Raw genomic sequence first — 13,128 nt, forward strand, 5'->3', positions numbered from 1 at the left:
AAAAAAAAAAATTTACCTCAGAGTTGGAAATAGCCTGGAATTCCCTTTAGATCTGTCTCTCTCAATTGCCCCAGTTAACCTTTGTCAGGGAAAAAGCTACTTTGTGGCCTTTCTACAGTGCTCTGACATGTGATTGTACCCTTGTCCTTTCTAACTGGAACCACATTTCTTATTCCAGTCCACCTGCCTCCACCTAGGTTCGCCATTTATGACTCGTGAAATCTTACAATGTTTTGTAGCATCATTTAGGAACGGCATTGTAGGGCTTTAAAATCTTGTTTAATGAGGCATTTTGTTCTTTTTTCTTTTCTCTCTCTTTTTTTCCCGTGAGATAGTAAATGACCAAGTCAGTGCCTGTGGGGGTGTATAGCTTGTTAAAAAAATATTAGTGACCATTTTAATTTATTCCCAAAGACCTTAAGTTGTCCTTTTATTTTTTTAAATGGACTACCAAGAAATTTATTCAGTTATGGGGGAAGTGGTGGCTGAGAGTTTCATAACCGGGATCCACTGTTTTAGCTAATAATGCTTTTAAATAGTCTCAAAAGTTAAAGTTGTTCATATAAAATAATCTTTGTAATGATAATAGGGCATCTAAAGTCAGTTGAATGTTATCTGTCTACCTCTATTAATATATTTTTTTCGAAGAGCTATGTTACTACCATCCCTTGGTTTATTAATGCCTTCACTCTATGTAATACAAATAGCTCTTCTTTAAGAATATTTCCTTCAATAAAATAAAATAAAATGAAACAAAAACATGTGAACATGACTATCAGAATGATTCAATTTGGAAAAGAATTAAAGTAGGATGGGGGGAAAGAAACCTCTACTTTAAATTGTATCACTTTACTTGATTGTATCTTAGAGAAGCTAACAACTTACTGTGTAATCGTAATAGGTTTTCAAAAACTAGTTCTTACAAATCCATTGTCCTTTATTATAAAGACTTGTATAGTTAATTTTCTACAGCATGCTTTCCTAGTGACAATAATCAGGGACTACAGGCTGAAATATATTTTACCCATTTGATAAGATTTTTACTTTGGAAACTAAATTTTATTTAATTTGTAGCCAAAGTCAGGGTTGCATCATTTGATTTTAAATATGACTAGAATTTCAAATTTGCAGGTTTGTATTTGTAACAGAAAGCTGAAGCAAATAGGAATTTTTTTGTCTAAAAAATATAACTACAACTTATCTTTCCTCTCTTAATAGAGTTGTATGTAAAAGAACAAATGCAACCCCTTGATTATCTACAGCTTTCCTATGATTTAGGGGAAGTATATAAAAATATTTGTTGTGTATACCTACATATATCAATATGTACACTATGGAGTATAAAATTCAAGAAATACTGAGATTTTTTAAAAACATATTAAAAGATTTATCACAATTGTCATATTAAATCATTATTTGTTCCTATTTTCAGTTCTGAGGTTCTTACATCTATAGAAAATGTCATCCAAGATATCATCATAAGCCTCTCACGGAATGAAGCACCTTTCCTCAAAATAGACAACAGATCAAATTGGGAAAATATCAAGTGGGCATTATTTGTTTTTAAGTTTTAAGTCAGCATAAATGTCATAAGGTTAACATTGTTTATTGAACATTCTGATCAGGTTGATTCTGTATTCCCATGAAAATTAAAAATCAGCAGGTAGTTTTGTCATCTTGCTAGGTCATTCTCATAATCAATTTGATTATAGGACCTAATTCTGCAATTTTTTGCAGGGGAAACAGTTTATAGAGATTTACTCTACTAAATTTTTTTTTAACCCTTACCTTCTGTCTTGGAATCAATACTGTGTGGGCAATAAGGGTTAAGTGACTTGCCCTAGGTCACACAGCTAGGAAATGTCTGAGGCCAGATTTGAAAGACCTCCCATCTCTAGGCCTGGCTCTCAATCTACTGAGCCACCCAACTGCCCCCAAATGCCTCTGATTTTTTAAACCCTTTCAACCTGTCCTCAGCTTCATACCTTTATACTGATTTTCTTTCCCCCATGCCTGGAATACACTCCCTCTTCACCTCTTCCTCTTTGAAGCTTTTGTTTCTTTCAAAACGCAATTCAAATAGTATTTTCCAAATGGAGCCTGCCCTGAGCAATTTTCTAGCTACTAAGCCACAGTATCTCTAGTCTCCCTGTTTCTCTCAATATATGTATATTTTTCATATGTGTGCATACACACAGATGCATAGATATGTATATGTAAACATATATGTACATGTCTCTTCAGAAAGAATAGAATTTCCTTGAGAGTAGGGTCCGTTTCATTTTTGTCTTCTTAGCTCCAGAGTTTAGCATAATGCTTGTTGATTATATTATACCAACAGAATAGAAATAATTAGGTTAAAATTGCTGCTTTTTTAATTATACAATTTACTTAGTATAGTTCTTATAATTTGAAAATGCTCCCCTACTATATTAAGTAATATAAACTTCACTTTAGATGTAGCTTTGATTCAGGATCTAATTTATGTAATATTGACACCTAGTCTGTTCTCACTGCGCTTGGTGTGTTCTGCCACCTTAAGGACATATTTGGTAGTTCAGTTAGCTAACAATGCAAATGTTATATTGTGTACAGAGCTGTGTTTTTCAAATAACTTTGGAGAGAAATTAATGTACAATTTTCAAAGTAATAAATATGAACATAAAACTCAAATACAAAGTGCACAAAATGTTTCATAATACCATATGTTTTCCCATGAAAATAATTTTACGTAGAATTTTTGGAAATAGACGAATTAAGGTCTATTCTAAGAATCTGGAATACACATGGAATTATGAAGGATAAATTTAGTATTAAAATATTTTTAGTGCTTACTTTTTAAACAAAAAGTTTTATATAGTAGTACAATTAAGTATATGATTCGACATTCCAAAGTTCATTTCCCCCCCTTTATTTTGTTTCTTCTTATTAAAAAAAATTACTAGGTTTGAAGATTCTGTGGGTTTACAGATGATACCTCATTGTACCACCAAAAAAATCAAAAGTGATTCAGCAAAATCAGCCCAACGATTTGGTAAAATAATATATTTTCTTAAGATTTTAGGGTTAATAAATAAAATATACTGTATCCTTTCATTTGTGCCTATTTTGCCAATTCTTTTAACACAGCACATTTTTCCTGGAAGTAAATTTACTTCAATTTAGTGTTGCCCACATGGGCTGTTGGGGATATTATTGGGGATGTAGACACTAAATGATAACTCTAGTCCAACTATCAATAATATGGAATTAGGTCTTGATCAATGATGTGTGTAAAACCCAGTGGAATTGTGCGTTGGCTAAGGGGGGTTGGGGGAAATTGGGAGAGAGGGAAAGAACATGAAATATGTAACTAGGAGAAAATATTCAAAATAAAAAAAATAATTTCAAAAAAAATTTAGTGTTGCCAACAACTATGAAAATAATTCTAGAACAAATGTTCTCTCAGAATATGTGATCCAGTAGAAAATGTTTCAGTTTTTTTTTGGTTTAAAAATCAAGTGCCTTTAACTGATTCTTAGGAAAACTCTTATCCTTTTTTCAATTCTTCTTTGGGAATTTGTATTTTAAAATGCTGTTGCAACTATGATGTCAAGTAAATTGAAATTAATTCTGCAAATGGTTATCTTCTTTTAAGTTATTGCATTTTCTTTATTAATATGCCTTTATTTTTGGAAGAAGGTCTTTACAGTTTATGCTATTAACAATGTTCAATGAGTTAGTAGTTAGACTGTATAACATGTAGATTGATTTTATTTTCCAGCTCTAATTCTTAAAATATTATCTATGATCTACAAATTAATCCAAAGCAACACTTATGCAACCAAAAGGTAACTGTATTTCAATTGTAAAACTACTCTTTAAAAAATAACATGAGGATTTAATTGTATTAACAATAGAGCCACTATGTATTTTGCCCTTTGGATATCCTTTGATAAATATATAACTTCATGTCCTTTTATTTATGGAGTATTTAAATATTTCTGATGGCATAATAACATTTATTTAAGTAAATTAGTAGTAAAACAAAATAGCTTCTCTGTGTACTTCTTTCTTTTCCTTTTTTCTCTGAAGAAAATAAGGTTAATTAAAGAGATTTTATTTTCATAGAGACATATATTATACTGATATCCAACTATTTGGTAACCAGAAGGTTGTGGACAATATAATCAATGACATTTCCTGTATGTTAAAAGTACCAAGGAGGAGTCTGCATATTGTAAGTACCTTTTAAAAAATGTTTTTCTGTCTCTGACCAAAATGTTTCATCCTATTTGCATAAGAATGAAAATTTCCCAGTTCACAATCTTCTTTTGATAGATTCTTTTTATACCTAAATATGAAGAGATTAAAAATTCAGTTAATGTCTATTATTCAACTATGTTTTAATTTAAAGGAGCACTTAAAAAATATACTTTTAGGTAGAGTATAATAATATGATAGTATTCTCCTACTTGAGCATGACCTACCCAAAAAGCAAGAGTTTATAAATATCCTTAGTAATATCCAAATCTATATTGTTTTTCTTCACTTCTTAAATTGCAACACATATTTATATTTTTCTTTTCTGCATTTCTTAAATTGAAAAATCTATATTAATATATTTTAATGTATACAACAAAAAATCACAGTTTATTATGTACTCCTTTATTTTACATTAAATACTTAAATTTGTTTGTTAATGACTGCTAATTTCACAATCAAAAAGAAAAAAATTTTAACTTTGCATCCTTACATTAAATATATACAGCATTGTAGATAAACTCGAAGAGAGACAAAACCACATATAGAGCATTATTGGTAAAAAATTTGATCAACTATGTTTGCATTTTATTTTTCAGCTGTCTACTTCAAAGGGTCTAATTGCTGGTAATTTAAGCTATATTGAGGAAGATGGTACCAAAGTGAATTGTACCTGTGGTTCAACGGTATTTATCAGTAAAACCTTGACATATTTTAGTCACACTTTTGACAACATTTAGCTTTTTAAAAAACATTAAATTATTTGTGTTCTTTCAGATTTTAAGGAGGTTACTTTGAAGTTTGAGATTTCAAACATAAAACTGGAAAAGAAAGATTAGACTAGTTGTTGGTATATTATCTTTACCATTTTCCAAAATTCCAAATTTATTCCAAATTTTAGGAGCAATGGTGATATAATTTTTACCCATAAGTTTTGTTTATACCTAACATTTTTAAACGTTATTCATTTGAAATAGAATACTTTTCTTTTTTAGCACACAATGTTATAAAATCTTCATAATGTTTGATAAAATACATTTTTATATTTAACACTATAACTATATGCTGGGCTTTTGCAATGCAAAAAAAAAGCATATAACAGTCAGGAATTGTCAGGTTACTAACTTGGAGGCATAGATTATGAAGCTGAATAGATTTCTTCATAAGAAATTAAGAATCTGTTCATCTTTATACCACTGGTTTCTGTTTTTCATCCTCATTAGTAAGGATAGAAATTATACGATAGCCTCAGTCAAAGATTTTATTTTCTAGGGAACCATAAATCTCTTTTGATGTTTCAGGGGAAAAATGATTACCATATAATTTTGGCTTTAATTACTAAATATGCCTGTGCTTACTTTTTGTTTCAAATAACATATTTTAAATATATACATATATATTTAGGCAGTTGCCGTACCATCTAATATCCAAGGAATTAGAAGTATCCTTTTAGAAGAAAGTTAAGCTGAACTATTTTTAAAATACTTAAGAAATAGTCCATGTTTTAAAAGTCCATTTTAACCTGCATTTTTAAATCTAAAATTAAATGAGGAAAAGTATGATTGTTTCTGAATCTTTACCTTTAGCATTAATTGTTCAGTTGACTATTAAAGGTAAATATACTTGCTTTCATCTTACACATAATTCTGCCTTAACATAAAAGATCTGATTACAGATGCTAAATTCCTCCTAATCATAGAAAAAGATGCAACATTTCAACGACTCCTAGATGATAACTTCTGCAATAAACTATCTCCATGCATAATTATTACGGTATTGACAGCTTTTTTAAAAAAAATTCAAGATTTTTATCATGATTTGCACCTTGGATTTTAATGTTTTTAAGAGATCTCTATAGTTTTCATAGTCATCTTATTTACAAGACATGGTTCTTCACATTATACCTGAAATTGTGTGTGTGTGTGTGTGTGTGGGGCTGTCTGTCTGTGTGTGGCTGGCTTATCACTCAAGTTGATTGTGAGCTTCTTGGGCATGATCTCTTATCTTCTTATCTGTAGAGTCTAGTATAAAGTGCCTTGCACATGGTAGGTACTTAATAAAATTTTGCTAAATTTAATATGCTGCATAAGTAGTTGTAATATTAAATAGACATGTCCATTTAAGAAATGCATTATATTTTTGCAAAACTTCTGATGAAGACACTTTCTTCATTTCTCTGTACCCTTGATATCATTGAAGTAGAGAACTCGTGAAAAAACTGCCTCCACAAAATGCAAGTTGACACTGACTCAAGTTTCTAGTCTTAAATTACCTGGAAAAGTGAGATGTCAATTCATTTGCTCAAGATGATACAGCCAAGATGGGTCAGAAGCAAGACTTAAATTCAAATTATCAAACTTTGAAGCTGACCCTCTCTTTATTACTCTAGACTTACTCATTTTTAATTTATTACTGTAAGATAAACCTATCACTAATTATTGAAGTAAGGACCCCTAATAGATGGTCACTTTATCTTATTAAAGGAACTTATTGTCTAGGTACAATGTTCAGGTCAGCCAGTTATGATACTGCACTATTTTCTTTTCTTTTTTTCAAATACTATACAATTTTCAATTTTGGCCATTTATAGTGAGGTTCTATTATAGGCACATGTTTTAGATAGGCTACTATTATGATGTAGCTTTGGCGCTAATGCCAATACCAAAATCACAAATACTGCTCTTCACTCACTGCTACACTCAATTTTGTATATCATAAGATTTTAATATCAGTTAATTAATACATATTTACTGAGTTGAAGCCTAAACCTATGATTAGACTAGGCATTATAAGAATATACAAAATAAAATAATGTACCTGCCCTTAAGGGGCTTACAATCTAATTGGAGAGACAGATTAACACGCATGAAGTAATTAATGAATAATATAAAATATACATTTAAGTGTTCTGAGGTACAGATTTTGTAGGTGCTGGAAAAATTCAGACATCAAAGAAAGGCTTCATGGAGGAGGTGGACTTTGAGCTTAGCATTAAAGGAGAGGTAAAAGAATGTGGATAGAGGAGAAAGGCATTTCAGATAATGAAATAATATCAATAAAGGAATGGAATAGAGAATATGAAGGGAACAGCAAAGAAAATGACAATTTGAATGAAAGGTTCATGCTGGGGAATAGTCAAAAATAAGACTGAATAAACTGGGTAAAGAAAAATTATGAAAGGCCTTGAAAACCAGACCATTTGTCCTATGTTATAGAATCACAGATTTAGAACTGGAAGGAACCTCAGAAATTAGCTAATTCAGTTCCTTCATTTTACGATACATATTTGATATAATAGGAAATTGACATCCACTAATTTTTATTGATGTTTTAATAAGAACTCAACAGACATTAAGTGCCCAATGTGCTGTGTATAAAATGATAAAAAAAAAAAAAACAGTTCTTGTTCTTGACTTCAAGGAGACAGCATTATGAGGTGAAGTGTGGGAGAATGTGTGAGGAGGATCAAGAAAACTTTACAAAGGCTATATGGCAAATATCCTGGTTAAGGAAGACGGGTATATCAATAGGATAGATAGGCAGAGGGAGAAGTTGGAATCATGGTAGCCAGCAAAGAAGCTGTTCAAGTAATCCAGGTGTGCAGTAAAACCAGATATAAATTTTGAACAAATATGATAGCAAAGCTTATGGAAGAGAAGGAATGGAAAATGAAATATTTCAAAGGAAAAATGAGCAGAACTTGGTAACTGTCTGGTATATGCTAGTCATTGAAGAGAGAAAAAGCAAAAATGACACCAACATTTTTAGGCTGTCATTGGGATAAAGAATAGCAGTACCACCATCAGACAAGGAAGTTGGAAAATGTATCTATTTTGAATCAGAAAACATGAGTTTAATTGTGAGAGTACTTAATTTGAGGTGACAGTAAAAAAAAAAATCTAATTGCAAAGGGATAACTGACTAGAATTTGGATTAAAAGACCTGGCATTCCAATTTGGAATTCAATATAGAGCTGAAACTATAAAAATTAAAAATTTCCCCAAGAAAGTATAGGAAGGAAAGAGAAGAGTTCTGTAGACTGCAACTTGAGAAATATAATAATAAGGTTAATAAAAATATCAACAATATTTAGAATGGCATCATCTTAGAGCTATACAGATCCTTAAAGATCATTTAGTATTTTGGCTCAGCAACACATTTATTTATCAGTCAATTAAACTATCTATTATCTGAAATAAGGATTCATTGAACCATTGAATGTAATTGAAGTCTAAATGTCCTCTTTAAACCACTAATAAAGTTTGAGTATTATTTTTATTGTTTTAATTTTACTTTTACTAACAGATATTTAAATTTACTCTTAGGGCAAAGGAGTACCAGATCTGAACACAAGACTTCTAGTCAAAAAACTGTGGGATACATTTCACCTTCCTATTTTCACTCTAGTGGATGCTGATCCACATGGTAACTTACTGACTATATGAAAGCAAATAATAATTTGAATTTATTGACAATAGATATTTTATTTCTCTTCCATTTTGGGGAGGATTTGTTTTTCTTTAAAGTAATTCTTTGCGAAAGAAACGTATTAATTTTGATTCCTAAAGAGTAAAGTCATTTATTAAGTGAAGTTATAGAAATAATGATTATCTGTGATAAGCTTCTATTGTTTTGTCCTATTATACTCAGAGATTCAGATTGTCTTATGTGTAATATCCATGAAAATATATTGTAAAAATGTATATACTAGGTAAAATATGGCAACACTGATTTTTAAAGTTAATTTTGTTTAATAGGCATAGAAATAATGTGCATCTACAAGTATGGATCTATGGTACGTATAGCTGGGTATTTCTCTTAATATTATGCTATTTATTTTTTTAAGTAATGTGCTAATCACACTTGACAATTTCTTCATTATTCTAAAATCACTAAGCAAAAACAGAGAAATGAACCATGCTGCTTAGCTGTAGATCCTATAATTGAATCTGTTTTATTTATTTTGATATAAGACTCCTCAGTAACCAGTACAACTATGAAATATATAGCATTAATATTAGATAAGAGTTTTTATCCATTATCAATAGGATCTTGTGGGCCAGAATTGTAGCAGACTGGTTGGAATAATATTGTCTGGTCACTAGGGAATTATTTGGGATCTCATAACTTTTCTTTATAATCCCAAGAAATATCCACTTTCACCAAACTGTGCTCAATTTTATTATCAACACTAGTGAAATTGAGGAATTTGTCATATATATTTTTTAATTTATGGTATTCTTCTTTATATAACCAAATTCTCTTAAAATATATATCGATATGAAAAAGTAATTGAATACAGAGCATCAAAGAAGACAATGCTAGAAGGTAAAGTGAAAGAGGCTAGTTATATTGTAGTATTGATTTCTAGGGAAATGATAACAGACCCAGAAATACTGAATAGCATTGTTCTTAAAGAGATTCTTAATTTAAAACTTTGCTGCTATTTCTCATACTACTGTAGAGTTAAGGGTGGGAGGCTGCATGACAGAGGGCATGTAGAAGTCAAGAGCCTTACTTAACATTACTACTGGGTCCTTCTATATATCACAATAATGAAAATGGCAGAATGCTAATATTCTCTGCAGCTTAGTCCCATTTTAATATATGTTTATCTTTTATTTTAGTCCATGTCTTTTGAAGCTCATAATCTCACAGTTCCAACTATCAGATGGCTTGGTCTTCTTCCCTCTGATATTAAAAGGTTAGCAAATTTAGTAGAAATGACCTTTTTTTTTTTTTTTTTTTTTTTTTTTTTTTTAACCCTTAACTTTGGTGTATTGTCTCATAGGTGGAAGAGTGGTAAGGGTGGGCAATGGGGGTCAAGTGACTTGCCCAGGGTCACACAGCTGGGAAATGGCTGAGGCCGGGTTTGAACCTAGGACCTCCTGTCTGTAGGCCTGACTCTCACTCCACTGAGGTACCCAGCTGCCCCCATGAAATGACCTTTTAAAAATAATATTTCTGTAGAAACCACAGTATGTAAAAGAATAAACTTAACAAATCACTAAAGAAGAATTGTTGAGAATTTTCCATTTTCATTTTCTACTTCGATTTTGAATTATTTTATATAATTTTTAATTAAACCCTTCATTGATTGATTTACTGAAACTGCTTAGGAAATAGGGTATTCTATTTGATTAAATGCTTTCATTAATTTGAGAGTTAATCAGAACTCTTTCAACTCTGTAAGTTGAAAATCTTTCAAAAATGTATTAATATATTTACCACATGCATCAGTATAACCAATCATCAATATAGTACTAATTCTATAGGTATAGAACCCCTTAGGATATGGATCTAAATGAATATTGGCCCTCTGTCATAGCCTAAAATTGCTTTTGTTTCTACTAAATCCCTGATAAGAGCTTATTTTCTTATGATTTGGCTTTCTCATGACAGCAAAGTACAGAAAAATACAGATAAATAATGAATTAAGAAATACAATAATGGATTCCGGTAAATTGATATATCACTTTATCATATATGGCTAGGAGAATTGGCACTTAAGATGAGATGTTTTGAAGAACTATCATTTATATGGCTCACAGGCCATATGTAGTTCATAACATTCCTAAGTGCAGCCAGAACTAGATTAAAATGTAGTTCCTTTTATATTTTAATGTGTTAACATATTAATAAAAAAGAAATATATGGATAGGTAGTTTCCTAAATCAATATACACCCCTCAAGAATCCTTATGCATTGTTTAATAGCCCCTAATTTCTTTTTGAGTTTGACACCACTGCTCTTTTTAATATATTTAGTGTATTAAATAGCAATCAAAGAGTATCTTTCCATATTTCCCTCTAAATATAGCGCCCTCCCTAGGAGAATGGCATGCCACAATTCAACAGCTTTAGATCTATTTCTTCATTTCTGAGCCTACAAACTCTTTGGAAGCAACATTTCTTTCATTCTTTAATTTTCCTCTTTCTTTTTCTCTTACTTCTCCCTTATTTCTTTCAATAAAACCAATATCATGCTTTGTAGAACATGGACAGGAATTGTAAGAGAAACATTACTCTGATTTCCTTCCTCCTTTATACCAAAGTTGCTGCCTGCTTGTATATTCAATTTTAAATATGTTTATTTGGCTAAACCAAAATTGATTTAATCTTTATAGTTGGAAACTTGACATTGTTGGGCTTTTTTGTTTGTTTTTCTAATTTTCTTGTCTATTATTTCTGTATATCATATTTTAGTCCTTCAAGAAGATTGCAACTCTTTTGCTATAATTGAAGAATTTGTTATCCTGGGACCAATTTGATGATAAGCTTTTCTTAATTTTACTAGGTTGTTTATCTGTTAGAGATATAGTATCATAGTAACAATATATGATACTATAAAAGAAATCTGGCTAAACTATAAATACAAATTACAAAAATATTTTGCTTTCATTAATTTTTTTAACCTATGCTTTTTTTCCCAGATTAAATATACCTAGAGATGCATTAATTCCACTAACTAAACAAGACCAGATGAAACTTGATAGCATCCTGAAGAGACCTTATATTACATGCCAACCATTTTGGAAAAAAGAAGTACAGAATATATTTGCTTATAAATTGAAATGCTTTTATGCTACCTTTAAGTGCTTTTTACTAACTTCAGTATAAGAAAAAAGTTATTGCATTCTAACATGCAACATTTAGAAACTATTTTCTGAGAAGTTTTATAATCAATATCTAGGTATCACAAAAATTATTTTCTTTTAAGGAACTTTCGATAATACATGATTGTTAATGCATGTTTTGACTAGACTCCTTTTAGAAATGCTGATAAGAATGAAGAGAATTTTTTTCTTTATCTTGGTTATGTAGTCTTTTAAAATAATATTTAGGAATTCCAAGGAAAATCTATTGTAGGAACTCGGATTTTTTTCTTTAGGAACCCTGACCTAATTATAAAAGGAATCAAAAGCTGAGCTTTTCTTAACATAGGTATTTTTAGCTCCAAGGGTTAATAAATAGTCTGATTTCCCCCAGAGGCTAATTTACATGGTTTAGGAATAGACTAGGCCAAACTTGGAGGGCACATTAGTGATATGTCTACAGCAAAAGTATTTAGTATGACAATATTTTGTGTTTATTTACAGATGGAAATAATGGCAGAATTGAAAATGAAGGCAGAAATTCAAGCTTTGACATTTATTTCATCAGATTATCTTTCTCGAGTATACTTACCTAATAAATTACAATTTGGAGGATGGATATAAGGCAGAAAATCTTAATAAAATTACTTATTTACAAATGTTATTTTGAGAATACTTTTTCTTAATCAGAGACAAACTGAAATAAGATTATACATATTGAATAATAGATACTTTTCATTTTCTTTAGAGTTCTTTGTCTTTTTCTACTTCAAAGACATTCATCTCCATTTTGTGATAATGTTATAAAGATATCATAAATTATAAAGAGAATATAAAGAGAATACCATCTATAATTATGTCATTCTGGTTGTTTTTGAAATTTTTTTTGATAAATAATAATTTCGTATACATAGTTGAAAGCTAAAGAAAAGATTTTATTTGCTCTCTATTTAGCTGTCCTTATATCATCCTATTCATAGTAAAAGAATAACATTTTCTAAGTGTAACTTAAACTTTTGCAAAGTAATTGTAAAGTCTAGAAAGGTATTAGTTAAAATTTTCTTCATCCTCTTATTTAGGGCTTATAGCTTCATCACACACTGCTGAAATCCAAAAGGAATGCGATAATTAAGTATCAGGACATGACCAGAGCTCTTTTTTCACGTAATACGTATTTTATTGAAAATTTATTATTTAGAAAACATTTGAGGATTTATTGGCTCATCAATATTTGAGTGATCAAAATTAATCTTTAGTCTAATATAATGCATAGACTAGGAAACCAATACAAA

The 13,128-nt window shown here is 30.2% G+C and overlaps 1 protein-coding gene across 1 annotated transcript in view; it reads left to right on the forward strand.

The window, feature by feature from the left end:
• SPO11 (SPO11 initiator of meiotic double stranded breaks) overlaps nt 1-12,460 on the forward strand; it is a 51,017-nt gene extending 38,557 nt beyond the window's left edge. The window contains exons 2-13 of the mRNA XM_044659634.1: nt 1,433-1,546; nt 2,946-3,034; nt 3,764-3,830; nt 4,111-4,219; nt 4,842-4,928; nt 5,647-5,683; nt 5,906-6,015; nt 8,568-8,667; nt 9,000-9,037; nt 9,870-9,946; nt 11,675-11,786; nt 12,341-12,460. Coding sequence (XP_044515569.1) covers nt 1,433-1,546; nt 2,946-3,034; nt 3,764-3,830; nt 4,111-4,219; nt 4,842-4,928; nt 5,647-5,683; nt 5,906-6,015; nt 8,568-8,667; nt 9,000-9,037; nt 9,870-9,946; nt 11,675-11,786; nt 12,341-12,460 — 1,060 coding nt within the window. The remainder of the gene's footprint in view (nt 1-1,432; nt 1,547-2,945; nt 3,035-3,763; nt 3,831-4,110; nt 4,220-4,841; nt 4,929-5,646; nt 5,684-5,905; nt 6,016-8,567; nt 8,668-8,999; nt 9,038-9,869; nt 9,947-11,674; nt 11,787-12,340) is intronic.
• The last annotated feature ends 668 nt before the right edge of the window (nt 12,461-13,128 follow it).

The sequence above is a fragment of the Gracilinanus agilis genome, chromosome 2, assembly GCF_016433145.1.
Source record: "Gracilinanus agilis isolate LMUSP501 chromosome 2, AgileGrace, whole genome shotgun sequence".
Taxonomy (NCBI): domain Eukaryota; kingdom Metazoa; phylum Chordata; class Mammalia; order Didelphimorphia; family Didelphidae; genus Gracilinanus; species Gracilinanus agilis.